General features: G+C 39.1%; 1 protein-coding gene across 4 annotated transcripts in view; it reads left to right on the top strand.

The window, feature by feature from the left end:
• LOC121637502 (inositol 1,4,5-trisphosphate receptor type 1) overlaps nt 1-27,057 on the top strand; it is an 80,237-nt gene that overhangs the window by 50,082 nt on the left and 3,098 nt on the right. For all 4 annotated transcript variants that reach the window (XM_041981702.1, XM_041981701.1, XM_041981700.1 and 1 more), the window contains 17 exons: nt 1,148-1,335; nt 7,733-7,916; nt 8,065-8,318; nt 9,160-9,360; nt 9,461-9,571; nt 9,819-9,914; nt 10,036-10,176; nt 10,351-10,458; nt 10,584-10,776; nt 11,956-12,078; nt 15,990-16,165; nt 17,408-17,572; nt 19,681-19,870; nt 19,984-20,076; nt 22,279-22,415; nt 23,223-23,388; nt 26,652-26,812. In XM_041981702.1, the coding sequence (XP_041837636.1) occupies nt 1,148-1,335; nt 7,733-7,916; nt 8,065-8,318; nt 9,160-9,360; nt 9,461-9,571; nt 9,819-9,914; nt 10,036-10,176; nt 10,351-10,458; nt 10,584-10,776; nt 11,956-12,078; nt 15,990-16,165; nt 17,408-17,572; nt 19,681-19,870; nt 19,984-20,076; nt 22,279-22,415; nt 23,223-23,388; nt 26,652-26,812 (2,687 nt within the window). The remainder of the gene's footprint in view (nt 1-1,147; nt 1,336-7,732; nt 7,917-8,064; nt 8,319-9,159; nt 9,361-9,460; nt 9,572-9,818; nt 9,915-10,035; nt 10,177-10,350; nt 10,459-10,583; nt 10,777-11,955; nt 12,079-15,989; nt 16,166-17,407; nt 17,573-19,680; nt 19,871-19,983; nt 20,077-22,278; nt 22,416-23,222; nt 23,389-26,651; nt 26,813-27,057) is intronic.

Genomic DNA, 27,057 nt, shown 5'->3' with positions numbered 1-27,057 from the left:
TACCAGCTCCAGAGTAGTGCTGTGAGTTGCCCTTTGAGCATGCAGAGCACAACATCCTTATCACTACGTGATAGCATAGCCACTGTGTTACTATCTGCAGTCATAACACAGATACTCTCCATCTCTGTTCAAGTTTTCTCCTTTTATTTTACCTATTTGTTTTTATTGTATTGTATAATATATGTATGATTTTATCAGATAGTTCTTTTGGTTTGGGATGACACCCTTTATTAGAAGCAATGGCATGTGTTTTGAGTCTGTTATTGGTATAAATTCACTGCTGCCACATTGACTCAGTGACCACAATGGTTTGGGTCTTTTGAGGTCAGAGTGCCAGCAAAGCTAAAACATGGGTGTGACACTATTATGTCACTATATTCTTTGTGTTATTGAACTTGAAAGCAGAAACCATCACACTTGATCCCTGATCACCATCTTTTCCCATGTACACTGACACCTTGGTCCAGGCCACAGGAAGTCTACCCCTCCCACCTGTGATAAACTTCTTACTGTTGCTAGGAGAAGGGCTGTTACTTCCTGTGAAAACAGCTTTGCACCTGTTGCAGAAGCAAGAGCTAAGACAAGAATTCCATATGTAGCCTGAAGCAGGGGCCACAAGAGGGGCATGGGTTTACATGCAAAGTTGGGTGCAGCTACTTAGACAACTGCACAGTTATGCAGTTATTTAATGACCTATTTTAGTAAGCCATCCGAGATTGTGTATTGGCCAAAACAAGAATATGTGATTCATGAGTAGCAGAATTGCATTTAGAAGAATAACATAATTCCTCCTTTATTTAATTTGCTATTTGAAATGTTTATGTAAGCTTTCAGTAGCTTTGCATGTATTGTGTTAGATTTTGGAGAAGAATTAAAAAAAAAAAGTTCAAAGGGAAAAGTTTAAATAAAATTTTATACCATAAAATTAAAAAAATCTGTCAAATTGTTGGGAGCACAATAAAATTGATTTTTTTTTTCTTTTGTTTATAATGTATATATTACTAATTTACTGTCAAATATTTAAAGACTCATCTTAAATCTGCAGTGTAAATGCAGAGAATATTTTGAATCATACAGAAAAAACTCTTAAAACTTTAACGTGGAACCCTGTTCTCATCAGTCCTGTTACTTTGCCTCATTCATGCAGGGTTGGGGGGTCCAGGTGGTCTGATTCGGGGAGAAATGAGCTTGACAGAGGTGCAGTGTCATCTGGACAAAGAAGGAGCTTCTGATCTGGTTATTGACCTCATCATGAACACTACAAGTGACCGGGTTTTCCAAGAAAGCATCCTCTTGGCTATTGCACTTCTGGAGGGTGGAAACACCACCATCCAGGTCAGTTATGCACAAATATCTTTCATATAAATGTTAGATCCAGAAGAGAAAAGAATATTGCTGTGTCTTTTTTATACAAGGGAAAAGAGTGTCTGAATCTTGAAATTAAATCAGTGTAAAGTGTATGCATTTTGCTTTGCTGTAGATAATCTGCTTCAGTAAGATCAGTGAAAGGATCAAGCTGTGTCATTGATGGAAGTTTTCATCAAAAGGCAATGTGTAGTATTTGGGTCAGTGTGCCATAATGGCTCCGCATATACATCACTAAGGCAGCTCTTCTCCCCCTCATATAGCTCACTATATCATCATGGCTGAAAGACCGGGCCAGCTGCTAATGAGATCAGTGTTATAAATTATTCTTTCACCTGGAACTCATAAAGCTGTAAAGCTATGTGAATGTATGGTTTTCCCACCTTAGCTACTTTGAACTCTATTTGCATCTGCAGGTCTTTGTCGTGTTTCTTTGTCTTATGCCCAGTCAGTTGATCTCTCCGTCTTTTTATTTTGTGTGTCCGTCTACATGTTGTTGTGTAAGCAAGGGGCTTGCATAATCAGATTAGAATGAGGAAGCCACTGAGGCAGAGATAATGCTTTGGCTTCCCACGGCTGCTGCAGAGCCACGTCACGTGATCAGTCTGTGTTACATAAGGATGTGTTAATGAACAATGAGGCATGTCTCAGCCTTCAAAACATTCCAGCCTCGCTCCCTCGCGTTTTCTTGCCGGCCCAAACTGGGTCATGCTGGGCCTCCGGAACTGGGGCAGTGGGGAGAGAGGGTGGAGGGACGAGGAAACACAGAGGGGATTGAGGAGAAACTGGAGCTCTTCTCAACCTTGCATTTTTATGTTTGTTCTGGAAATGGAAATTTCTCTGCAGGAAAAGCTGCCCTGCAGAGTTAGAAAAGTACCACACAGCGCAAATAAACGTTTTCTCTGATTTACAGGGAAATTTCCTAAAAAATTGTCAGCAGTTTGAATGGAAGTGAAATGTTTGATAAAAGCCAGACGTCTCCACTGGGAGCCACCAAATTGGTTTTCTTCACAGTCTTCGTTTGACGTGCCGAGCTGAACACCTGTTCGGTGTCGGGTATCTTCCTCTCACATAACACAGTTAACTATTTACTCTTGGCCTACATAGTGCACAAAAATAACCCACACAAATTAACTCAACTGCACGCTTATTCAGTTTCTTACATGCACTCCAAGCCTTTTTGCTTTCATCCACAGCTAATACATGAGCACACAACATGTAATACTAATACAACCTAACCGTGATTTGCTGATCATATGAACTGATATTTAAAAGATATATACAGATTTTTATTGGCTTCCATCAACAGTTTATCCAGTGTTTAGATGGGGTCAGTGAAGTACTGGAAAAGTTGTGCAATGCTTAAAAAACAAACAGCAGATTGAGCTTCTTGCAATAAATTAGGTTAATTATCAATGGGTCAGTGACATAACCGAGTATTAAAGGAGCATCCCAGAAAGTCTTATAAGATTATAGATGAGGTGGGGTTCACTACTCTATGAAAGACTATGTAGGTAAATACTTCAGCAATTTAAAGATAGCCTTTCTATGAAAATGCAAAAAATTTGCTTTTTTTTTTTTTATCTAAAAACAGAATATGATTGGAAAATTTTAGAGAATATGAGGGAATCTCTGAACAGAAGTAAAAAGACTGGAAACAAACATTGAATGCAGGTGATTTTTAGGCACCCAGGCAGCACTGCATTAAGACAAGCATAATTCTGTTGAGGAAACGCATAACTCATTCTACTCATATTACAGAAGCATCTTTTCATGCTAAACTTTCCTGCCTGGAAGTCCAGACATATAACCCACTCAAAACTGGTAGAGCATTAGGTTATGGGAAATATGACAAAGGAACCACCAAACTGATTAGCAGCTGAAATCCAATATGAAGCTGGAGTGAGAAACAATTTCATCTCACAGTTACAACATTTCATCTTCAGCTCTAATATGCTTCTTAAGTGTTGTTAAGGGAAGAGGTGGTCCAACGTGGTGGAAAACTTTTTTAAAATGTGTTGCTGCCTTCAAATTCTAACAGAAGTTGTATATTTTCCAATAAGTAAATTTCTCAGTTTTCAGAATTTCATATATTGTTTTTCCATGTTTTTGTTAATGAAATACAAGGTTGCAGTGGTTTAAAAATCATTATATTCACTTTAGTGACACTGAGACTTTTCAACTTGTGTAAAAACAGGGTTGTATGACGTAGTGCATTTAACTTTTCTTTCGCTAGCTCCTTTTCTCTCCTCTCCTCTTTTTATCTCTGTCTGAAGTCAGCTTTTCTGCAACATCCATGGCAGAGCTCACACAGCTGTAAATTTTTGTTGTGACATGGCAACTTGTGACATTTCACTTGTCAGCCATCTGCTGTTTAACCACGTGGCACGCTGCTCCGTTTCCCTTCAAAGCATTAGCTAAAAGGAATTCTGACAGACGTGGCTGATTTGTGGAAAAAGGGAAGAGTCTAAAGCAGAGGAAAAGGTTGTGGGGGGCTAGTAGAGCCGAGGAGCAGCGCCACTTGGTTTACATGTGGTGCTGCCTGACGTGAGAGGGAGGGTGAGAGGAAAAGGGTGCGCAAGTATAAATAGCTGTTACATAACATCCCTTTGTTGATGCCAAGTGGCAGAACGGAAGGAGAGAAGGGAAAGCGCTATGACCTTGTTTTTCAGTGTTGTCCGCCCCCACCTCGCCCAGCTCCTCTCTCTCATTCCACTAGAGTTTGTCTCCATAGAAACAGACAGGCTCTATGTTTACTCAACTCTACAGGAGGCCCTGAAATGATTGTCCCTATCCTCAGTCCTCCTCTGTTACTATTACTCCATTCTCTCTTTGCCTTGATCACCAAGGGTTACTTCATCTTTGACGTCATCTCTCTGCTCTTGTCCTTGCTTTTTGAGTGCTATCAAAACACAGATGGTGTCTTGATACAGTAGCACAGATTTTGAAAATGAGGGTGTGAGGGCAAACATCAAAACATTACAGAGACAACAAGGTGGTTAGACATGAAAGTTTTCACAGGTTTTCACTTCTGATTTATTGTCACAAGCATTTCTAAAGAAATGATAAAATGAAAGTTCTGTTATGCTGTTTTCTTTACTGTGGTGTCCTTTGTCTGTGCACGCTTAGTCTCAATAGTTTCGGTGACGCACTCAATCCACTAAAGTTTAGTTCTTTAGAAACAGGTTTTAAATTCTAGTTTCCATCAGTGTAATGTTGCAGGTTCACTGCACCTCATAATAATGAAGTTCTTTACTATTCCAATGCATTCATTCCCAGCCACTGTGAATAAAAAATAAAATAAAAAAAAACACAATGAAATATAAAGCCTGTAATAAAGGCGAAATACCCCTGGTGGCGTGGTGCTGGGGCAGTATTCAGTAACTCAGACTGACTGTAAGTATGTCTGACATGGGAAATCCTAGAGATGAGCACTCCTGCTCTGAAATAACAAACTGTGGAAAATATGACTGATTAAGTAAGAATAATGTTGGCAACCATAGACTTCGGGATAAAATGCTGTATTACAGAGCATGTGTGATCTGTGGGTGTGTCTTTTCAAAATTGGCATGTGCTGAAGCCAGAGACAGCTGACCCAGTTTTGTGAGTGTAAAAGTCAGTGGGCGTGTTAGCGTATGCACTCTCCAGCCTGTGTGTGCTTATACTGTACAAGTGTTTGTGTGTCTGTGCCAGTTATGTAATGATAAAGGGTGAAGGAGTGCTCTTTTCTGCATTTTCTCTAGTCTGATCGATGGCATGTTATCCTGGCCCTGATCCTCATGCCTCTCACCTCACCCTTCCTTATGAGTGGGTTACCAGTTGTGCAGCTAATCCCATCACTTTGCTCTTCACTCTATCATCAAGTTGTTTATTGCATGATGGCCTTGCTTGGCAGTTCCTCTTTCCTCATACTGCTATCTCCTTGTCCCTGAGTTTTTGGCAGAGTGCATACGTGCAGGAGGCCTGCTACTCAGTGGTGGAGGGCTGGGGTGGGGCACAAAGCTCTGGAATCTGCTTTGGGGAACAAGCGCACAGTTATGTCATTGTTTCTTCCGAAGCGCCTTGGTCTGCAAAATGATTAGCTCTGCTCTGTATCGTGTAAAACATAGGCTATATAACCTATTTTTTGTCTGCTTGATTTCTTTGTTAATGTTAGTCATTCTGAATGAGAAGACACAACAGTGTGCTTAAAATTAAATCTCAACCCTTGAACCCAACATTGCATGTAAACTTGTTCATGAAGAAAACATTCAGACGAAGACCAGGGAGTAGGACAAACATGGCTTGTTTTGTTCGTTTTGCTTAACATCCTTGTGACTATCATCTATTTGTTTTCTCTAGTAGCCCAGTTTCACATCTAACCTGGAAAGACAGATGGTTATGTAACAAACTTTGAGAAGTGGCCTAGATACTGCCTGATAACATTCTCTCCCTCCCTGTCTCTTGCACTCTTCTTTCTCGCTCACTCTCTCTCTCAATCATTTGTTTGTTATCATGCTTCCTCCTTCATTCTCTCCTTGGTGTCTCTTTTACCTCCTTCTTTTCTCCTCTATCTATGTAATGAGGCCAGGCTTTGCCCTCTCATGTTTAATTTTTCACCCTGTTAGTGTGACAAGGCTGCTTTGGCTGGGGAGGGCCTTTGCATTAAGCTGCAGCAGTAACAGTTCTTACATAATCAAAACAACAACCCTGTGGGTTGGGACATGGTGTATACATTGGGCCTGGTAGGCTTGAAAGTGCTCTAATTCTGCCTGACCCCATTTTGCTGCTATAACTGCAATATTTAAACCCCCATATCTGTAAATCTATGCTTGCTTCACAGCAGTTATATAATGTTTTGTGAAAGCCAGTTTTCTCATGAAATGACAGCTTAGATTTTCTCTTTAGGGTTAGACTGTGCTGACTAAAACATACTCAAGTCAACACTGAAACTGTTATTTTAATTCCTGATAAATCTTTTATTTCTTTTCTTTTTTTTTCAGAAATGTAGAAGAAATGGTTCAAATATATCCTATTTCAAATTCCCAGAAATTCCACATTGGCATCTTCAATGTCTGGGCAGAGCAGGAAAAAAAATCGGTCACATCTTAGAAAAATGTCTTTACCACTCAGCCAAACTGGATAATTCAAACAATCGTGAAGTATATAATATTAAGTTTCAAAGTCGCTTAATTTTCTAAGAAACTGAGCAGTGATCTCTGCTCTGACCTGTTGGAGAATTGGACACTGACCAACCGATCTCCGACCAGCTCAAATGAAGTCGCTGCCAGGGCAAACAGCATCATTTTAACCAAAGAAACCTTTTTAGTTCTAAGATAAATAATCCACACAGGCAGTAACACATACTTTGCTAACCATTTAGTTATCATCATTCTTAAATTCTATAACTTTTACGTTCACGGTTTGAGAATCCTCTGCCAACAGAGTGGCTGAGTTTTCGGCATGGTGTGGACCCCAGTGGAGAAGATGGGAGTCAGTCCAGTTATTTGACATGTGGCAGCAGTGCACCCCAACTGTCTCTGGTAAAAAAAAAATTGTAAAACTACCATGGAAAAATGAAAAATATGTTGACAGATAAACCTGGCTCTGCACAAATCAATCAGCTGTGAGTATACTTACTCCTGGTTCTCCCGTTCTCTGAGAAGGTATGCAGGCCTTAAACCTCCATGGTAGGGTGTTGACTTTTTCACAAACTTACCATGATGCTTCTCTCTTAACTACATGCATTTACAGTTCTGTAACAACCGCAGTATGAGATTGTTAACTTGACCAGTCAACCCACTGTGCATGACTTTGAGCTGGTTGTAACACCTGCAGTGTCACATTTGAAATTCACTCCTTACAAAATTAATCCAATTATAATGTTTTTTTGCAAGTTCAGATGGTATCCCAAGTTTAGCAAATTCTGGCATCCAGGTAGGTGCATTTCCATGCTGAAGGTAGAAGAGTTGAGCTGCACGGGTGGTAGCTACACAGCTAATTGACACGGTTGGCTCATCCGAGGCTAATGCATTGTTGTAGGCCTATTTATAACATAACGGTGTTAAGAGGTGGAGCTGGTTTTTGACTGCTTTATATAGCTGCTTGCTGCATCATGGAATTGTCATTTCAGATGAAAGCAATTGAAGAACTCTTGCATGATAACATGATTCTTTGTTAATATCATTCCTTAGTTTGATTATATTTCTCCATATTTTATCACAGCTTTATTGATTGGTTGCATTTATTGTTTGATATGGTCTGAAAAAGACTTCCACATTCCCTCATTGTTAACAGTTTACAGTAACAATAACTGATAATTGTTTTGCTTTTACCAGATAATACAATCAATAACATGGTTTTGCCTTTTTTTCTCCTATATGTTCAGCGTTCTTTCTTTTGCCGTCTGACTGATGACAAGAACTCAGAAAAGTTCTTCCGGGTCTTTTATGACCGCATGAAGTCGGCCCAGCTTGAAATCAAAGCCACTGTGACAGTTAATACAAGTGATCTGGGAAACAGAAAGAGAGACGATGACAGCCAGGAGAAAGTTGTCCCTGTTCATAAAAAAGGTCAGAAGTCACCTGTTTTGATCAAATGCATGAACTGATGTCAGGTTGTTAGTTTGTAAGTTACAAGTTTCAAATTAAAAGAGGATTTATGAATAGATGATTATGTAAGATATGACTGTATCCCTATTTTGTGCCTCTGTTGATGCAGCACGAGACTCAACAGTGGTCATGACAGAGGATGTGAAAGAACAACTACTAGAGGCCTCATCTGCTACCAAAAAGGCCTTCAACTCTTATCGGCGTGAGGCTGAGCCAGAGGACCATTTTCCCTCAGCAGATGGCCAGTCCAGCGCTGGCGACAAGAACCAGGATGAGGGAGAGATGAGCTTTGTGATCGTTATCATGCAGCCTATTCTTCGCTTTCTCCAGCTTCTTTGTGAAAATCACAACCGTGATCTACAGGTGGGACAGAGTCATTATTAAATTTTTGTTTTGGATGGATTTCACTTAGCAAGAGTACTTAATTTTCTCTGGCCAGTGGAGGAGATTTTTAAAACTCAAATGTAGGCTTTAAGCAAAGTCAAGACTACACAGTGTTGTTTTATTAATTCCAAACCACGATGGTCATTTGTATGAATACTATGCTGATTTTGCATAACTCTTATGCACAGATGAGGTAGTGGAATAGAAAATAACTAAATAAAATAAATAATGCTTTTACTTGAGATTTAATTTTTACTAGCGATAAGCAAACATAACTGAAAACGTAATTACATTTATGGTATTGTGTATTGTGATTAAATGTATGTATTGTCTTAAAACATTGTCTGAGTTTTTGGTTTCTATCTTTCTGTTCTTTTTTATATTGTAAAGCACTTTATGATTATATTTATGAAAAACACTATATAAATAAACTTTAATTACTTACATTACACTAAATCTAGAATTTACATGTCTCTGTAATAGGTTCAGGTGCTTGTTAAATGAGCCATTTATATAGACATAAAAAATTATCTACTAATTTTCCCTGTTTACTCCTATGTACTATATATAACTCCTGTGAGGTTTGATGATGAATTATCATTTATGTTTTGTAAAAGTATTTTTACTTCTGGTAGTTCAGACTGCAGGATTGTACTATAAAGCTAAATATTAACAACTTAACTATTTTTAGTTTTACAGTTGATGAGCTGTTATTAATCAATTTGTTCTTGAATCATGGTAAATGATGACAGATCACTCAGTGAAATATGCCCCCTGTCATCCCCTGCCCCTTTTGCAATTTTTTTGATTGTCTTCCCAGAACTTCCTTCGTTGTCAAAACAAAAAAAACAACTACAACCTTGTGTGCGAGACCCTGCAGTTCTTGGACTGTATCTGTGGTAGCACCACAGGAGGTCTTGGTCTGCTGGGACTGTACATTAATGAGAAGAATGTTGCCCTAATAAACCAAACTCTGGAGAGCTTAACAGAGTACTGCCAGGGCCCCTGCCATGAAAACCAGGTACATAAGACATAACACAAAAAGGAAGTTTTAAGACTCTACTAAGACTGTATGTGTCTTTTTTTTAACATATACATTTTACATTCCTTATTTCTTCCAGAATTGTATTGCCACTCATGAGTCCAATGGTATTGACATCATCATTGCCCTGATTCTTAATGACATCAACCCACTCGGGAAGAAACGGATGGATCTAGTGTTGGAGCTCAAGGCAGGTTTTGCTGGTCAAAGATTTTGTATTTGTGTTTTTGTCAAAATGAGGTAAAACTTGCAGTAGTTCCCTAGAGTATCACTAACACACTTAAACTGTGAACCTGTTGAGCCCTCTGAGCCAGAGGGCCTGCTAAGCACATCTGATCTGTTGTGCTTAAATGCCAGAACAAATTTTTACAGAGGGAGTCAATTTGACTTTAAGTGCCTCATCTCATTCATTTTCTTTCTCTCTTTTTCACCCTCAGAACAATGCATCCAAGTTGTTGCTTGCCATCATGGAGAGCCGACATGACAGCGAGAATGCTGAGAGGATCCTGTACAACATGAAACCGAAAGAGCTGGTGAGGAACTGTGCATTTTGTTATTTCATCCTTTACCAACTTGCTTCACACATCTTAGTTGACATGTTGTATATGCTGTGAAACCATAACGGTGTGAGGGAATATGTGTGGGTCTTTGCAGGTGGAGGTAATAAAGAAGGCCTATCTTCAGGGTGAGGTAGAGTTTGAGGACACAAGGGAGGAAGATAATGGAGATGAAGAGGAACATGATGCTGCATCACCCCGAAATGTTGGACACAACATCTATATTTTAGCTCACCAGGTCTGATTTGTTTTTCTGCAACATGCTAATTGAATTGCACGTTGATTTCTCACTCATACACAGTATTACATCATTATGAAATATTCATCTCTGCACTGACACAGAATGTGAGATGCACTCATTATTCACGTGTTGCTGACAAGCACACACTTGTTGGCTGTGTCCTTCATGCAGTTGGCGCGCCATAATAAAGAGCTGTCCATGATGTTGAAGCCAGGAGGGGCCAGCGGAGAGGGAGATGAAGCCTTAGAGTTCTATGCCAAGCACACTGCTCAGATAGAGGTCATAAAACACAACTTTTGTCACAGAACATCTAACAAACTAAAAAATAAAATATCAACTGCAAGTGTGCCACATTGGCCTACACAGAGCTCCTTTGAGGTTAATGTGTGAGTCTTTCTATTCAGATTGTGCGTCAGGACCGCACCATGGAGGAGATAGTATTCCCTGTACCCAACATCTGTGAGTTCCTGACCTCAGAGTCAAAGCTACGGGTGTACTACACCACAGAGAGAGACGAGCAGGGCAGCAAGATCAACGACTTCTTCCTGCGAGCAGAGGACCTTTTTAATGAGATGAACTGGCAGAAGAAGCTCAGAGGTAGGGGGAAGAAGCATTTGCATGTTTGAATTTAAAAATGCAACAGAGCTACCTGGCTGGAACCAAACTTTGTCCCTGTCTGTTATGGGGTTCTGTAGGTGTGCTAAGCTTTTGACTATTAGGAGGCCCACTAGCTGTTCACAATTGAACCCTGATTTGCAATAGCAAATTACTGCCTTTGTAAGTGTGATTGCTTTAGAGCTGATTGATGCTCATCAGTTAATTGTCCGCACAACCTCAGAGACCTGTTTCCAGGGACAGTACACAGTTGATTTCCTTTCACAGTTTTTTCCTCTGTGGAATTTGGATGTTCCTGACCTTCCAATTTATAAGTTATTTGCAACAGAAACCTTTGCTGTAGGTCTATTTGTGTTTCTCTGGTTGTGCCCCAGACACAGATTTGTGACATGTCCCATGTATGTAGCACCTCTAACAAATGCTGGAAGGCAGTCTGAGCCATAGAAGTTTGGAAAGTGGAAAGCTGTGCATCAGCAGCACTGTCGTCCTGTTTGTGCTCATGCTATTTGTATGTGCATTTTTTCTGCTGTCTGAAAGCAGACTGGGGCTTTCCAAATTCTTTGAGCCATGAAACTTTTGTACAGTAACCTTATGAATCACAAGTGAGAGCAAGCAGGCTCATACTTAACAAACATACACACTCAGACCCGCACCCACACTTCATCACACTTCAGCTCCACATACAAGTCTTCATACCCACACAAAAGCCTTATTTTGTCTCGCACTCAGAGGAGGGGATGGACAGAGAAAAGTCCCCGCATCTGTTTCTTTTTTCCTATAAAACCTGAATTTACAAAATAGTGTCTGAAAGTCACATAGTTGGTTGGAAACAAAGGTCAGAGACATACTTTTAGAGTTATGTTCGTCATCTTGATCTGTTTGAACGCTGTATCTATGTTAGAGTTCAATTTGATTTCATTTTTTTCTGACGTTTCCTGCCAGTTTTTAGTAAACTTTTTATGTTCTACTTTTCTTTGGCTTGTGTAATTTAATGTCTTGAAAGATGTCTTGAATGTTTGGATAATTTACAAAACAAGTAATCCCCCATCTTCCCTTTTAGCTTTTGGAACTTGGCATTTTTGTATATCATAATTAAATAAACCCTAAATAATAAAAGAAATTGATCTGACTAAAATGATTGGTTTCCTCTCTCTTCTCCAGCTCAGCCAGTTCTTTACTGGTGTTCCAGAAACATGTCAGTGTGGAGCAACGTCTCCTTTAAACTGGCTCTGCTCATGAATCTGCTAGTCTGCCTCTTCTATCCACTGGAGGGGGTGCACGAAGGTCAGTCACATGAGACAACGCTTTAAAACTAGACTCACATGGATTGGGCTCACATCCTGTTGCTTGTGTTAGTGTGAAACTTTCAGTTGCATTTCCAGTTTGTCCGAAATTTACAAATGAAGAATTATTTTATAGGTTTTATTGTCAAGTAGATCATCTACATTTTGACGAGGATGTGTTTTTATATGCATATGAACGATACATTTTTATAGGAAATTGTTGATGCTTGTGTGCTGTAGCGTTGCAGTTTCACTCTGTGGTATTTGATCTAACAATCAGATTTCTGTAGAAACAAAAGTTCAGATAAAGGTTAGGCTCTGTACGATGCAAAACAAAGACAGCGGCTTGCTCATGTGCTACAAGGCTTCATTTTTCAACTTGTACCAACTTGAATGTAACAGATGTGTGCATATTTTGTAAACTTACAGCAGCAAAGTCCAAGTATGCAACCAGAAAGTTGAAACTTCACTCCATTAGCATTTACATCACTTTCTGGGATAAGGTACTACTTTGCTGCCACCCACAGAGGTAAAATTTAAAGAGCTGACTCTCAATCCTTCTACTGGGAGGCAGCATTGACCTACTGATCTCTTTTTGCCACTGTGTTCTGATCTACTGACTCCTAATCACCTGATCAGGATTAAGAACAGGATTTGAGAAGCCTGTTATCTTCCTTCATGAGATACTCACAGCTTTCATGAGTTTCAGCTCACATTAGCCCCTCCAGTATTTGAACACCACAATACACATGGCAGTACGGTTTGCTGTAAACAGAGCCTGTACTGACCTATGTTGTACATGTCATATATCCAGGTCACCAAAGGGCCTACTTTGTTCATCCCCTTGATTTCTTTATACACACACACTCAAACATATCAAAACTCAAGCTAACTTTAATGATCCCAAAAGAACAAATCATTGCTAGCTCACCTACATCCCATGTCGATTTTTTGGTTTTCTCTCACTTTTTGGATATTTTTTCTTTAACTTTAACACATTAATTACAATTAATTAATTACAAAAAAGCTAACGCATTCGATCACAACAGGGTGGAACGCTTGTCTGTGCACCATTTCCACTACAGCGATTAGAGCGATGCACACATCAGACCTCGACTGGGGCTGTGTGCGAATGGGCACCCTACTCCCTACATAGTGCCCTATATAGGGGTCACGCAATTTTGTAGGGGTGTCCGAATGTCCAGAGAAAAAAAAAGTAGGGCACTTAAAATTACCCACAATGCATCTTGAAAAGTAGTGAGCATCGATGGTCACTAGACAGGTCAATATAGACCACAATGCTTTGGGGGGAGAAGCTCAACATGGCGCAAGGAGGTGAAAAAACTTTTTTATTGAATAGATATGCAACAAAGAATAAAATACAGCATAAGGAATAAAAATAAAAATATTTACACACAACTTTGGGTTAGATTTGGAATGACATCTTGAGTTGTGGTTGCCATGGTGACAGCTGGTAGTTGCATGGTTTGCGGTTAGAAAAAAATAGACAGCTTCATGTCCGAATCGCCAAAAGAATGAGTGCACTATGTAGTGTGCTATATAGTGCAGCCTTATGTAGTAAACAAGGGGTTAGGGAGTAGGGTGGACATTCGGACACAGCCTTAAAGTGTAACTACGCCCCCTACTTTTTGTGTAACTCCACCCACTGCTGAATTTGAAAAATGCCAGAAACTGCAAGGGTTGGGGTAGGAGGTTTGGGGTGAGCAGGGAGTGGAGAGAGCGGGTTGGGATACACAGGCAGAAATGATTGACATACAGCAGCTCAGCTCACTGGCAAGATGTACAGCGAGATTCACTAAGCACCTACGCCACAGAGCGGTCTTTGAGGTGGAAGACATTTCCCTCCTGAATCTCCTCAGCTACACATGAACAAAGTGGTTCTGAACTGTATCAGTCTGTTATGCTGGCCTGTCAACAGCTCCAGCAGCTCTGGAAAGCTGTGGAGACTCGCGGCAGGTTGTGGCAGCTGCAGGAAGTGCTGCTGCAAGTTGCCGCTGCTACAACTTGAGCTGCTGTCTGTCCCCAGATGAGCATCAGCAGGTTAAGAATAAAGGCAGATGTTATTTTTACACCCATCAAAAGCACAAATCCATCCCATTGCAGGAATACTTAATCAGAAACTCTGTAAAAAAAAAAAATAGAAGTCTGAAACTAGCAAATTTACACCAGATAAGTTCACATCCCTTCATATGCGTTGGTGGGCGTGGTTTTCTACGCCTACTAGGCGAAGACCCGCTAATCTGCATCTGGAGGAGGGGGCTGTGGGGTTTTTCAAATTTACTCATGACGTAAATAACCTCTCTATCACGAATAACATAACCCGGTTTTATATATATATATATATATATAAATATATATATATATATATATATATATATATATATATATATATATATATATGTTTACGCATTTACATTTTTGCTAGGACTTCTATCTCGTATTTCATAATTAACCTGTAAGCCAATGCAAATATTCACAAATTTTGGCATTGATTTACAGTTTGATAACAATTTAAAATATAACAGTGCAAAATCTGCTACAGTCTAAAATCAAAACAAATACTCTTGCTGTATCTTTTACATAAAAAAGAAAACGAAATTACTGCACAAGATGAATAAAGTGTGATTGTATCCCATCTGCACTCTGGAACTCAGTCTGTCTGCAAGACATCATCACGTGAGATTTCAACATACCTTTGACTTGCTTAAACAAGCACTTTTATGGCTTTTGACCTCTGTCTCTCTCTCACACACACACACAGACACACACCCACTGTGCTCTCCTCCCTCCTTTGCCTGGGCTTTAGAATGAAGGTTATAAGAGCAGGAGATCTAGGTCAGTGTGTTTTTTCCTGCATGAATGACTGCCTTTTGATGAAAACTTCACTTAGCATGAAAAACTCATGACACATGACTCAAAATAAAAAAGCTCAAAATGTTTGTGTTTGCAGCTTTGTCAACTGTTAATTTTTGTGGACATATTATCCACCTGCACATTAAACTGAATCCTGAGTTAGGTGAAGAGTTTGTAAGTGCACGTAAGCACCTCTCTTTTAGTCTCCAACCTAACTGGAGCTGCATGTTGCTCCCTGCTCATTCCTCATGAATCTTTCAGTTGAGGTATTTTTAGAGGCTGTTATGTAAGTGGCACCTGTCATGTGATCTCCGCAGGGATTGAAAAAAAGAGAACAAGAGACAGGGAAGGAGACCAAGAGAGGCAAGTGTGCAAGGAAAGGAGGACTCCCTTAACTGCAGCACTCCCACTATTGTCTGCATGGCTATGTGTGTTTCTTTTTTAAAAACTTTGCAGTCCTGCCCTGTTGTCCTTGTTCTCTCTCAATTTATGGCTGATCTATGATTTGTGCTAATAGAGTACAGACATAGAGATCACTTATGTTGGCTGCAAGTTAAGTGTGGCCTTGCATTTAGAAAGGTCCAACCTGGCTGAAGATTTTAGTTTGATTGACCCATGGCCACATGAAACACTTGACTAGGACACTAATCCTGGATTTACCTCAGGATCAAGAGGGGTATCAGGTTGGCTCTCACTAAAGCTTAGTGTGCACACATACACACTTGCTCGCACTAAAACTGTGTCATACATTTTTGGGTGTTATGCAACTGGCTTTCTTTGAGTTCAAAGTCTACATAACGAGGAGATATTAGAAGGAGCCTGTTAAAAATCTGAGCAAGATGCAAACTTCACGGACATCCTCTCAGTGCATTGTTTGTCTTCCATAGGTTCATTTTACAATGCGGACATTTTCAAAATCTTTAAATTCAGTGTCATAGTTCTATCATATTTTTATTCATATCATATTCATCCCTTCTAGCTTGCCTGTGTATTGCATACTTAGTTTCCTTGTTTTCTGTGTGCATTTGTTTTCCGCAGGAATGTTGGATCCCCATCTCTCTGCTCTGCTGTGGATGGGAGTTTTTGCAACACTGGTCATGGTTGTCATCATGCCCCAGCCACTGGGCATTACTGCTCTGGTCATTGTCACTATTCTCCGTCTCATTTTTTCTGTGGGCCTGGAGCCCACCCTCTTCCTTCTGGGTGCTTTCAATGTGAGTGAGCAAGCTTTGGGGTTAGTTCAAATTACCAACAGTGGTGTTCGGAGATATCTCCAACTGAAATATGTGTTGAGCAGTTGTTCCCATTCTTATTAGTCCATTCAAATAAATTCTCACAACTTCAGCAAATTAAGTAAAAACAACTTACATGGCAAGAATCTTACTGAGGAAAATTTGTTTTCACTTTGGGTGAGCCATTTGATATTTCCTCTTAATATGTGAGAAAATGACTTTGTCTGGGTTTATAGTCATTAGTATGCACTTTTAAGTACAGAGAAACCTTCACCCCACCAGTTCCACTTCTCCTATTAACTTTTACACTCATGCCCACTTGGCATGTCGGTGCACCACCTGCCTGTGGTGTTGCCCCGGTTGCTGCAGTTCTCCCTGGCAGGGCCTGGCTGAACTACGTAGTGTGAAATGCGTCACTGGACCCTAGAAAGGTAGACACCGCCCAACAGATTTTCAAGATGGCCTCTTGAGCAAACATATGTTCACACAAACACACAAAGTAAAAACATGATCATGTCTCTGTACACTTGCTTTGTTTACATGTCCAGACAAAAGCAGGGCATTGAGAGAAATTAGGTTAAGGCAAGAAACCAGAGAACATGTTACCATGGGCTGCAGTAACCTGGTTACTTTAAAATCTAGTTTATACTCTGGTCAGATTTCCCCTTCACATTTTTAACCAGTTTCTGTTTTACACATGTGAGGATTCTTTTAATAGGCCAAATTTCAGTTGCACAATTAACTTTATTTAAATGTGAGTTTCAGTTTTGATCAGACTACATTTTCACTGTCTGGGATAAAATCAGTGCACGGATGACCTTTCCTTTCATGCTTCCCCATTTCTCTCAGAGATAATTTCCCTGCCTGAAATGTGTGTCAGGCACATAAACACAGAAAGAAATCTTGTTAGACATAAAGTAGATATGGCCGAGAACATATCTGAAGACTAATGCTCTTGCTGTCTTAATCAGAATTTTCTTGATCCCTTGCCACCCTAATTCAGGAAACCAGGTTTCATATTTGAAAGAAATAAAGTCTCCGGTTATGCATTTCTGTTTAACTGTGTCCTCATTTACTTTTAACCCTAATATACTGCTTTTAACACAGCCTCTGTCAGCTTTAGAGTTCACAGCATTGTTGATTTTTGTTTTCTATCCTAGATATATTTAATGATTAATGAGCCTGCATTCTAATTATTAATGAGTTTTGTCCTTTATCTTCCAGGTTTGTAATAAAATCATCTTCCTGATAAGTTTTGTTGGAAACCGAGGAACCTTCACACGAGGCTATAAAGCCATGGTGTTGGACTTTGAGTTCCTCTATCACCTCTTCTACCTCATTATCTGCTGTCTCGGGGTGTTTGGTCACGTCTTTTTCTACAGCCTGTTGGTGAGAAAAACACTCACAGACTATATATTGTTAATGCACATGCTAGAAATTTAGCATTTATGCACATGCTAGAAATTTAGCATTCTCCTCTTCACCTATACAGACACAGAAAATAGAAGATTATGAGAACAACCATAATAATAGTAATACATTTTTTATAGAGCACTTTTCAGGACACTCAGACACTCTACAACAGAAGAACAAGACTGAAAAATGCAATATATTCAAAACACCAATTAACAAAATCAAAAACATTAAAATTCTTAGGATATCACCTTATATAAAATCATTTAAGAGCATTAAAATCGTAAAAGGCAACACTGAAAAGATGGGGTTTTTTTGCACAGTGTCAGGTCAGAGCAATCACAGATGTCTTTAGAGAATGAGTTCCAGAGAATAGGGACAACAATTGAGAAAGCTCAGTCCCCCCAGGTTCTGTACTTGGTCATGAAGGGAACAGAAGGAAGGTTAGTATCAGAGGAGCGGAGATCACGTGATGGTATATGGGATAAAGGAGGTCAGTCAAAAAGGGAGTGAGGTTATTGAGGGCTTTGAATGTGAGGAAGATGATTTTGTATTGAATTTGTTGTGGAACTGGAAGTCAGTGGGGTCTTTTGAGGACTGGGGTAATTTGGTCATGGGAAGAGGTGTGAGTGAGGAAACAAGCAGCAGAGTTTTTAATGAATTGAAACTTGTTTAAAACTTTGTGTGATGAGCCGTACAGGATGCTATTGCAGTAGATGAATCTAGATGTGAAAAATTATGGATGATGCAGAAAAGGGAAGAGATGGATGAATAGGGAAGATGCGCTTCAGGTAGAAGAATGCTGTTCTGGTGATTTGGTTAATGTGTTGCTCAAAGGAAAAGTTACTGTCGAGGATAATATTAAAAGTTGCAAATGTAAGGGGATGAAGGCAAGGAGGAGTTATCAATATGAAAACAGATGTTCTCTGTGGTTTTGGTGATGGATTTAGGGCCAAAAATAATCATGTCTCTTTTATCCCAGTTGAGTTTGAGGTAGCTGGTAGTTGGTAGGTAGGATTTGATTTCAGTCAGACAGCTGGTAAATATGGAATGGAATTAGTAGATGTAGAGTTGAATGTCATCAGCGTAGCTGGTAAATATGGAATGAGTTGAGGGGGTTATGGATTTAGTAGATATATAGAGTCTAATGTCATCAGTGTAGCAGTGAAATTGGAGACTATGGTGATGGATGATGTGTCCTAAGAGGAGCAAATGAAGTATAAAAGGTAGAGTACCGAGCACAGAAACCTGGATGACACCATGGGAAAGGGGTGCTATAGATGATGAGCAATTGTTGACGTGGACAAAATGTTTACAATTTATGAGATAAGATTTAAGTACCAGTGATGTTTATTGAGGATTCCAGACAGGAGAGGAGGATGGAATTATTAATGGTATGAATGCTGCAGAGAAATCCAAAAGAGTGAGGATAGTCAGGTGTCCAGAGTCAGCAAAAAGAAATGTGTCATTTATTACTTTAAGGAGGGCAGTTTCTATTGAGTTTTTGCACAGTATTTAAGACTAAAACTGTTTGAAAAGGTCATTGGAGAGGAGATGGGCTCGGTGTTGGGAGAAGAGAACACGTTCTAGAATTTTCAACAGGAAAGGTAGGTTAGAGTGAGGATGGAAATTAACCATGTCATCAAGGCTTAGACCAGGTTTCTTGAGGATGGTAGTGACAGCAGACAATTTTAGTTCCACTGGAACTGAGCCAGAGGTGAGTGAGGAAAAAATTATAGTGGTCATTAGGGAGGAAATGGCAGGAATGCAGTCATGCATGCATAAAATCCCCTTTTTGAATGTAATCTAAGCCTTTCATCATGGTGCAGTCAAGGTCATACCCTCCTACGAAGCCTGAGGTTGGTTTCTTGGTGGTGTGATAAGGTTGCTGCTGTTGTTGATGGTGAGATGTTATATCAAGTGCTTTGTGCTGATGTTGGTTGACATTTGACATTTTGGAGGTGTTTTTCATTCATGTGTCTCAGCATTTGCAGGTGTATTACAAAATGTTATTATTAACAATTTGTGCAAAAATAGTCCAAATCAGCAAACACACATTTGTAACATGTGTTCTATCTCCGTAGCTGTTTGACCTGGTATATCGAGAAGAGACCTTGCTGAATGTAATCAAGAGCGTGACTCGTAATGGACGCTCTATATTGCTGACGGCTGTGCTCGCTCTCATTTTGGTCTACCTGTTCTCCATCGTTGGCTATATCTTCTTCAAGGACGACTTCATCTTGGAGGTGGACCATATCCCCAATACAACCCAGAGTGAGTATAGACTGCAATCAGTTTCCTGGTTTTCTAAGTAGCCTTAAACCTAACAAGATCTGCATTTCAAAACGACCAGAAAACGTACACATTATCCTTTCATTACTTTTTAGAAAGTGGAACCAGTCTGACTGGGGAGTTTATGTCTGCAGGAATTTGTCACGGAGGGATTGACAAGAACTGCAGCAAGACCGCACTGGAGGAAGGTAACTGTATAGAATAAAAGAACATGGATGTATTCCATTGTTCTGTGAATGATTTTAGATGTTAAATACTATTATGAGAATTTCTTGTATTAAATTCAATCAGATTTAAATGTATTAAATATTCATTACTACAAGCTCAGTATATGTTGCAATTAGGTGTTTGCATAGTGTTACAGAAACCGTAAGGAGACCATTAAGCACCACTGGAAATGACCATAGGATAAAATATAATTTTATGTAAATATATATGTGTGCAAACATGAAGATCAAGTACAGGTTTGATTTTGATGTTCCTTGTTCTCTGACTGTGGTGTTGAAAAATTTTATACAGAAAAGAGAAATAACTAATAAAAGGAAGTTGCATCATAAGGGACACATAAAAAAGTTGCAGTAATTGTGTGAAAAAAACGGACTTCTCAGACCACAGTTAATGAAAGCAACTTTGTGGGATATTTTTTTCAAAATACTGCAGTGTTTTCTAATGTTCTGCATTTCACATTGAGTTCACACTTAGGCGCATGTGATTCAGTTAAGCATCACATGACTACCATTTGACCCAAGTTACTCACATGCGACCTCATCGACCCCCGCATGTGACATCAATTTATGGTTATGTTCCCAAAAAAGGTGAAATTCCAGAGGACTTCCCCTCCAGTCAGACTGTTTGGTGCCATTGGGACTAAAACAGCTAAAACAGTTGTTTAGAGTTAAAATCAGAAAATATCTGACCTACTTCTGCATTATTCTGTGTCTACTTTAAGGATAGACAATTTAAATTACTCACCCTTGAGCCAAATTAAATTTAAGTAATTTAGTCAGGATAAACAAACACAATATGAGCTCTCTCATTTCATTGTGCCAGAGGTGTTAAAATGATATAAGACTTGCTTCTGACTATTTTAAAATGCCCTAAAAACTCTCCAATTAAGTTTTTATCCATCTAGCTTCTCACATTCCAACTAAACAAACACATTTCTGCTTTGACTAACAGTGGTCACACTGAAAGAAAACATGTAAACAACTGATATTGTGTGGTGCAAGTGGGTCAAGGATGTTTTTGAAAAAAGAAAAAAAACATTTCAAGTGTGATTAGAAAACTACATACCACTGAAAAGCAATTAACCAACTAAAATTCATGAAAACAAAGGCATTACTCACCTTGTATTGTTTATTATAAGAAATAAACACCACAAGTATAATATAGATACATTTCAGGTTATCTGTCTGTAAAAATGGTCTCATGCTCTACCACCTTTTCCCTCTTTTGAGTCTGATGGATCCTGAGGTTATCATGGAATATTTCAGTGACATCAGAAAAAAAATGTAATATGGTCATATGTGTATACAGTTAGTTGTTGAACCTGGACCTGAGTAACTGAAGAAACTCCGGATAGTACCGCCTATGTTTTCCTAAACCTTAATTACTAGAACGAGACAAATCTGGTCTCATCACATCACATTATCTTCTTCTATCATTCCAGAGTGAAATCTTTCTTCTTAGCAAATTGAAACCTTTTCCTTGAGTTTAATCTAGAGTTTTTCTTGTGTTGAGTGTGTGAAAATGCTTTTATTTTCACTGTAAACAACCCAATCTAAGAACATTCAACCCCATGTTAGAAGTTTCTGTTGTGGCCTTAGTTTTTTTGTTTGCTTGATGCATGCCCCATACTTTGATTCTTTTGAGACAGACTAAAGCAACATAATTAAATAGTTAAAAGTTAAATAACTGGTTGTCAGCTAAAGCCTGTTACTCATTGTAGTGATTTTCCAATAGATGATTCTTGAAATAACACAGTGGCTCTCAACTGGTCTGGCTTTGAGACCCACCATCACCCCTTAATGACAAGGTGTGACCCAAATCGACAAAAATGTTCAATTTCTCAACTTTATTTCATGTTTAAACCTCAGATTGTCCAGAATTAATGGTGCTAACATGCACAAACATGGAATAGAAAAGTGCAAAAGAGAAGTTGTTAAAATAAAAACTTTAGCTTAGTACCCTCTCATTGAATATATAGCAAACACTGTACTAGTTTGTCACTTAATCAAACTTTAAGCATAAGGCTGCCATAAAATATTTCTGAAACAATCTCAGCTGGTGTTCCTGAAGCAGTGATATAACAATATTGTAATTATCCTGTTTATCATTCAATTCTGCATTACGTTTGAGTGTTTTACTAGTTATTCTTTCTGCTTCTTCAGATTTTGGGAGTGACGATGAGGAGGACGACATGGAACGGACTTGTGACTCTTTACTTATGTGTATTGTTACTGTGCTGAGTCACGGCTTGAGGAGTGGAGGTGGTGTGGGGGACGTTCTTCGTAAGCCTTCTAAGGAGGTACACACTGTGTGATTAGGCCCGTTAATATGCGTGTGAAAGGCTTGAGCGGGTGTAGCACTTGCTGCTGCAGTGCAGGTCATGTCAGCTGGCCGTGAGCTCATAGTCACTGAACTTGTTATGATTTCAAAAGCATGGAGATATCGCAACATTTCCTTACAGCTGCACTGCCTCCGCCTTGTGTGAGAATGAAGTCTTAAAATAGACTTCTACTGAATTCAGGCTAAACCGCAAGTGACGTCAAAAGAGGATGTCAATGTCTGCCTCACATTCACAATGTCTTGCTGCCTGCTAAGGTTTCTGAAAAATCAAACAGAAAGTAGTAATGAAATGGTTGATCCAGTGCCTCACTGTGTTTCTTAAAGGCAAGCTTGTGCTACACACGAGTGGGTGTGACTGCTTTAGGCTGCTCACCACCGCAGGATAGTTCAATGCATCCATGGTGGGGCTTCAGCTCATTACATTTGGAAGCGTTGAGTAAAAATATGACATGAATAAATGAATCAGACTGAAGTATCAAGACAAGCTGTATCACGTTGATCCGCTTTCTGTCGTCTCTATTACTTTAGCATCTGGCAGCTTAAACCGTGGCCTTGTTTCCATTAACATCCTTGAGGGACAAGGTTAACCTCATTTTAAACCCAAAACATCATTCCTAACATGTGAAGCCCTGCATTTAGGGTTAAATAGGACAATCTTTTTCATTGTTCCTAGTCTTTAAATTTCTGTCTAAATAAAGTAAACGAGTTCATGTCCATTTTTAAGATGTACATGTTGTACAACCCTGTGTTTCTGTATCCTACCCAGGAGCCACTGTTTGCAGCCAGAGTGATTTACGACCTGCTGTTCTTCTTCATAGTCATCATCATTGTCCTCAACCTAATCTTTGGTGTAATCATTGATACCTTTGCTGACCTGAGAAGTGAAAAACAGAAGAAAGAAGAAATTCTCAAGACTACTTGCTTTATTTGTGGTAAGACTGCTCAGCTCATCCATTAGACTTTCTATAATGCTTATTTAGAGTTCAGAATTTTGTCATGGGGTCAACTAGAAATACCTTTAACCCTCAAACTTTTTTTTATATTTTCATGCTATACACTGCTGTAGAATCTCTTTTGGAAGAAATGCTTTGTTTTGATTCCTGTCTCAAAGGGTTCTGGCATGGTTCAGGGTCCACTCAGAATATAATGTTGCAAACAGACATTTGCGTTTTGTAGCTATAGCTGCTACTTTAGCATATATATATATAAATATATGTATATGTGTGTGTAAATGATCAAATCGTGGAAAATGTGGAAGTGACATAACATTCATAATGGCACCATGTATGGCTGGGATGGCATTCTTTTCTTGTTTGAAGGACTTTGTATTAGAAATACTGTCCACCATTAGACCTCTTTCCCCATCTGTTTAAAGTCACTCCTTTAATTCCCAAATTCCCCTCCCAGAAGATGAGATTTTCTAGTGTATTTGTGGTTTCTGGTAAGTGCGTCTATAAAAGTGAGTGTAGTTTGTTGCAGTTCCCCTCGTCTCTTCCTCCCCCTTTTTCACTTTGCTGTCGTTCCACAGAAGGCTGAGTCATGCGGGCTTCCTGCCATTGCTCTGCTCGCCTCCATATTCATGTCTGTCTCACACACAGTTTCTCCTACTCACTCATGCACTCACATGCACACACCTAATTTCCTTACCATATGTTTTTGTACAAATCTGCAGATTCCCCCTTTGTGTATGAACATGTGCATGTCCTTATATGTACAAAACATGTGTATTTATCTAAATAAGTACATGCTGCACAGAATGTCAATCCACATTCTGATGAATATGAGTCCTGCATTACATGCTGTACGTGAGCACGTGTACGAGCATGGGTGTGTTGGGTCAGCCAGCGAGGACAAGTGGTAAGCATATGGAACCAGAACAGAATTATGTCAAGCAGCCAGCCATCAGCTCTGATTCACTCATGTTAAATAAGGCCAGGACACAAGGGGAGCTGCTGTCTCTATGGTTTCTAGAGGGACCACAAGAGAACCGGAGATGCACAGATTAGGATCCGATCTCCACAAGAATTGAGTGGCCTGACGTGGTTTACCTTGGTTTTATAAGGCAATGATTGCCCTTTCAGTGTCTCTTGCATCAGTTTGTAGATCTCATGGGGGCCATTGATTGATTTACGTCACAAATTTCCTGCAACTGAAATTGTGTTTTGTGCTCTCTTCCATCTTCTGTCGAAAAGGTTAAGAAACAATAGTTGTTTTCAAAGAGTTTGTTGTTCCTCGAGTCATTACACACAAATTACTTTATTGTACCACTTGTAATAACTGAGAACTGGCTAAATTCTCACTTTTTTTTATTTAGACAGCTTCTGCCTGTTTATATTAGGCCACTTTTAACAGAATGCATAATTGTTCTCGATGCCAAAAGGAACTTTTTAAACCAGCAGAATTGTTTTCTTTGTCATATAGATGCAAAGAATTCAGAATAACACAAAGTGACAAATTTTGCAGGACATCATAAGAAAATTTGTGAATTAATAGTCTATTTTGGAGACTACTCAGTCCTAAACCTAACTGTAAATTGTGAAACAAAAATAGAAATATAAAAGAAACATCCTCAGTAAAGGAAAACCCTCATCTTTAGAGGTTTTTTTTTAAAGATATTTGAATATTTTTATCATTTACCTAATGTGTTATAATTTAGATTTCTGCATGTAGAATATCTCCTAAAGACTGAAGTTTACACCAAAGGAAGGAGAGGTGCCGAACTGCTTAATACATCTTTTTTTGTCATCCAGGCATTTCCTCTCTTCATATATAACACACTTGAAAACATCCTGTACACTACTTACTTTAGCTCTTTTCACGCTTTACTTTAAAGCCAGGACTGATGTACCTTTGTTGCAGATAGATGTTCTAGATGTCATCAGTAAGTTGAAGTTGATCCACTGCTGCTGGGCTTCTAAACCAGCAAAGGAAAATGGTGAACATGCTGCTCTAACCAACTTTGCTGTTGTCACACAGCTGAAGCATGCTTGCTGTTTGTTGGCGCACACTGATGCAGCGCAGAGCTCTCTTTGTGTGGCATGTTTGTATTGCCAAAGGGCAATAGCATTAGTTTTATAAGGACATCTTTTAATGCTGATAAGGGGCAATCAATGTATGAAAAAGGCCTTTGCTACATATCAACAAAGGCTCTATTGTACTACAATATTTACGACCAGTCAGCTGACCAATCGGAGCAGATTGGGCTTTTTTGGGATGAAGGTCCTAAATGACAGAGGTTAAAATTAAGAAGTTTACACAGAAGGCCTAGCTGCAACAACATAGGGTATGGGAAAAATATCTTGCTTTTTGATCATTAAAGCATGTAAAAATATTCAAGACCTATCCCCTAGCCCCCCCATCGTTCATTTTAAATGAGGATCACATAGGCTCCATTAAATGATGGAGTATTCTTTTAAACTTTAATATCACTTGTTGATGTCGAGAGCAATGCGCTCATTTTTCATAATATCATATGAACATATTTAGTATTGATTTGCATCTCATATTTAAAAACAATATATTTAAAAAAATCTAGACTAAATATGCTGCTGTTACTCGTTTCAGTGCTGCCTTAATAGTTGTTTGTTGTGTCAACCCTGCTTTATATTGTCTGCTTTTGTTGCCAATATTTTCTCATCTTCCTGTCTGTTTTTTCATCAGTACTTCTGCAAATTTGCCATTGAATGCAGTGCTAGTAAAATGATGACTTCAGTCACAACAAACCATCTTAGATATATTTAAAAAAAAGAGGACAAAACAAATCCTACAGCTGATGTCTTGCTCCTCAGTATTGTGTCAATCTGGGATATAAGACAATCGGAGGGTAAAAGTGTACTTTGAGATATTTGAAACAGCCCCACGTGCATATTGAGAACCTGCAACCAAACAAGCCTGATGCTGTTTTAAAGGCAAAAGGTGGTCACAAACACTGATAAGATTTAGGCTAAGTTTACTCCGCACATTGTATAAAGTTAATGGATAACTTCATAAGATTAGCTATATATTTTAAACAAACTGTGGCATTATCTTTACAAAAAAAAAAAGACACACACACTTCACTTAAGTGCCTATTTCATTACTCTGTAAATAAGGCACAAACCTAAATGTGACTGTGTTGGATAGAAACGAATAGATTAAATGCTATCACCTGTCTATGCAAATCCATACTGTAAACAGTGTTGATGCCCTGTTACAGGTCTGGAGCGTGACAAGTTTGACAACAAGACCGTGACTTTTGAAGAGCACATCAAAGAGGAGCACAATATGTGGCACTACCTGTTCTTCATTGTGTTGGTAAAAGTTAAAGATTCTACAGAGTACACCGGTCCTGAAAGCTACGTGGCTGAGATGATCAAGGTAAACAGAAAGCATGAAAAACCCCTTAAAGGTGCAGCTATTGTCTCTATCTTGCAATGTAAGCCCTTGTAAAAAGGTTTAATATATGATGAGTATGCATTGTTTTGGGAGAAATGTGTGCTCCACAAGGTTACAGAGGTGTTTTCATCATTGTATCTCTTCTTTTGAGTTTCATGGCTGTTAATTTATACTATTTATTTATTTATACTATGTGAAAGAGCAGCATTATTAACATTTCTGTTTGT

The sequence above is a fragment of the Melanotaenia boesemani genome, chromosome 3 (genome assembly GCF_017639745.1).
Source record: "Melanotaenia boesemani isolate fMelBoe1 chromosome 3, fMelBoe1.pri, whole genome shotgun sequence".
NCBI lineage: Eukaryota > Metazoa > Chordata > Actinopteri > Atheriniformes > Melanotaeniidae > Melanotaenia > Melanotaenia boesemani.
Note: the sequence above shows the minus strand (reverse complement) of the source record. Positions and strands in the feature narration are given on the sequence as shown.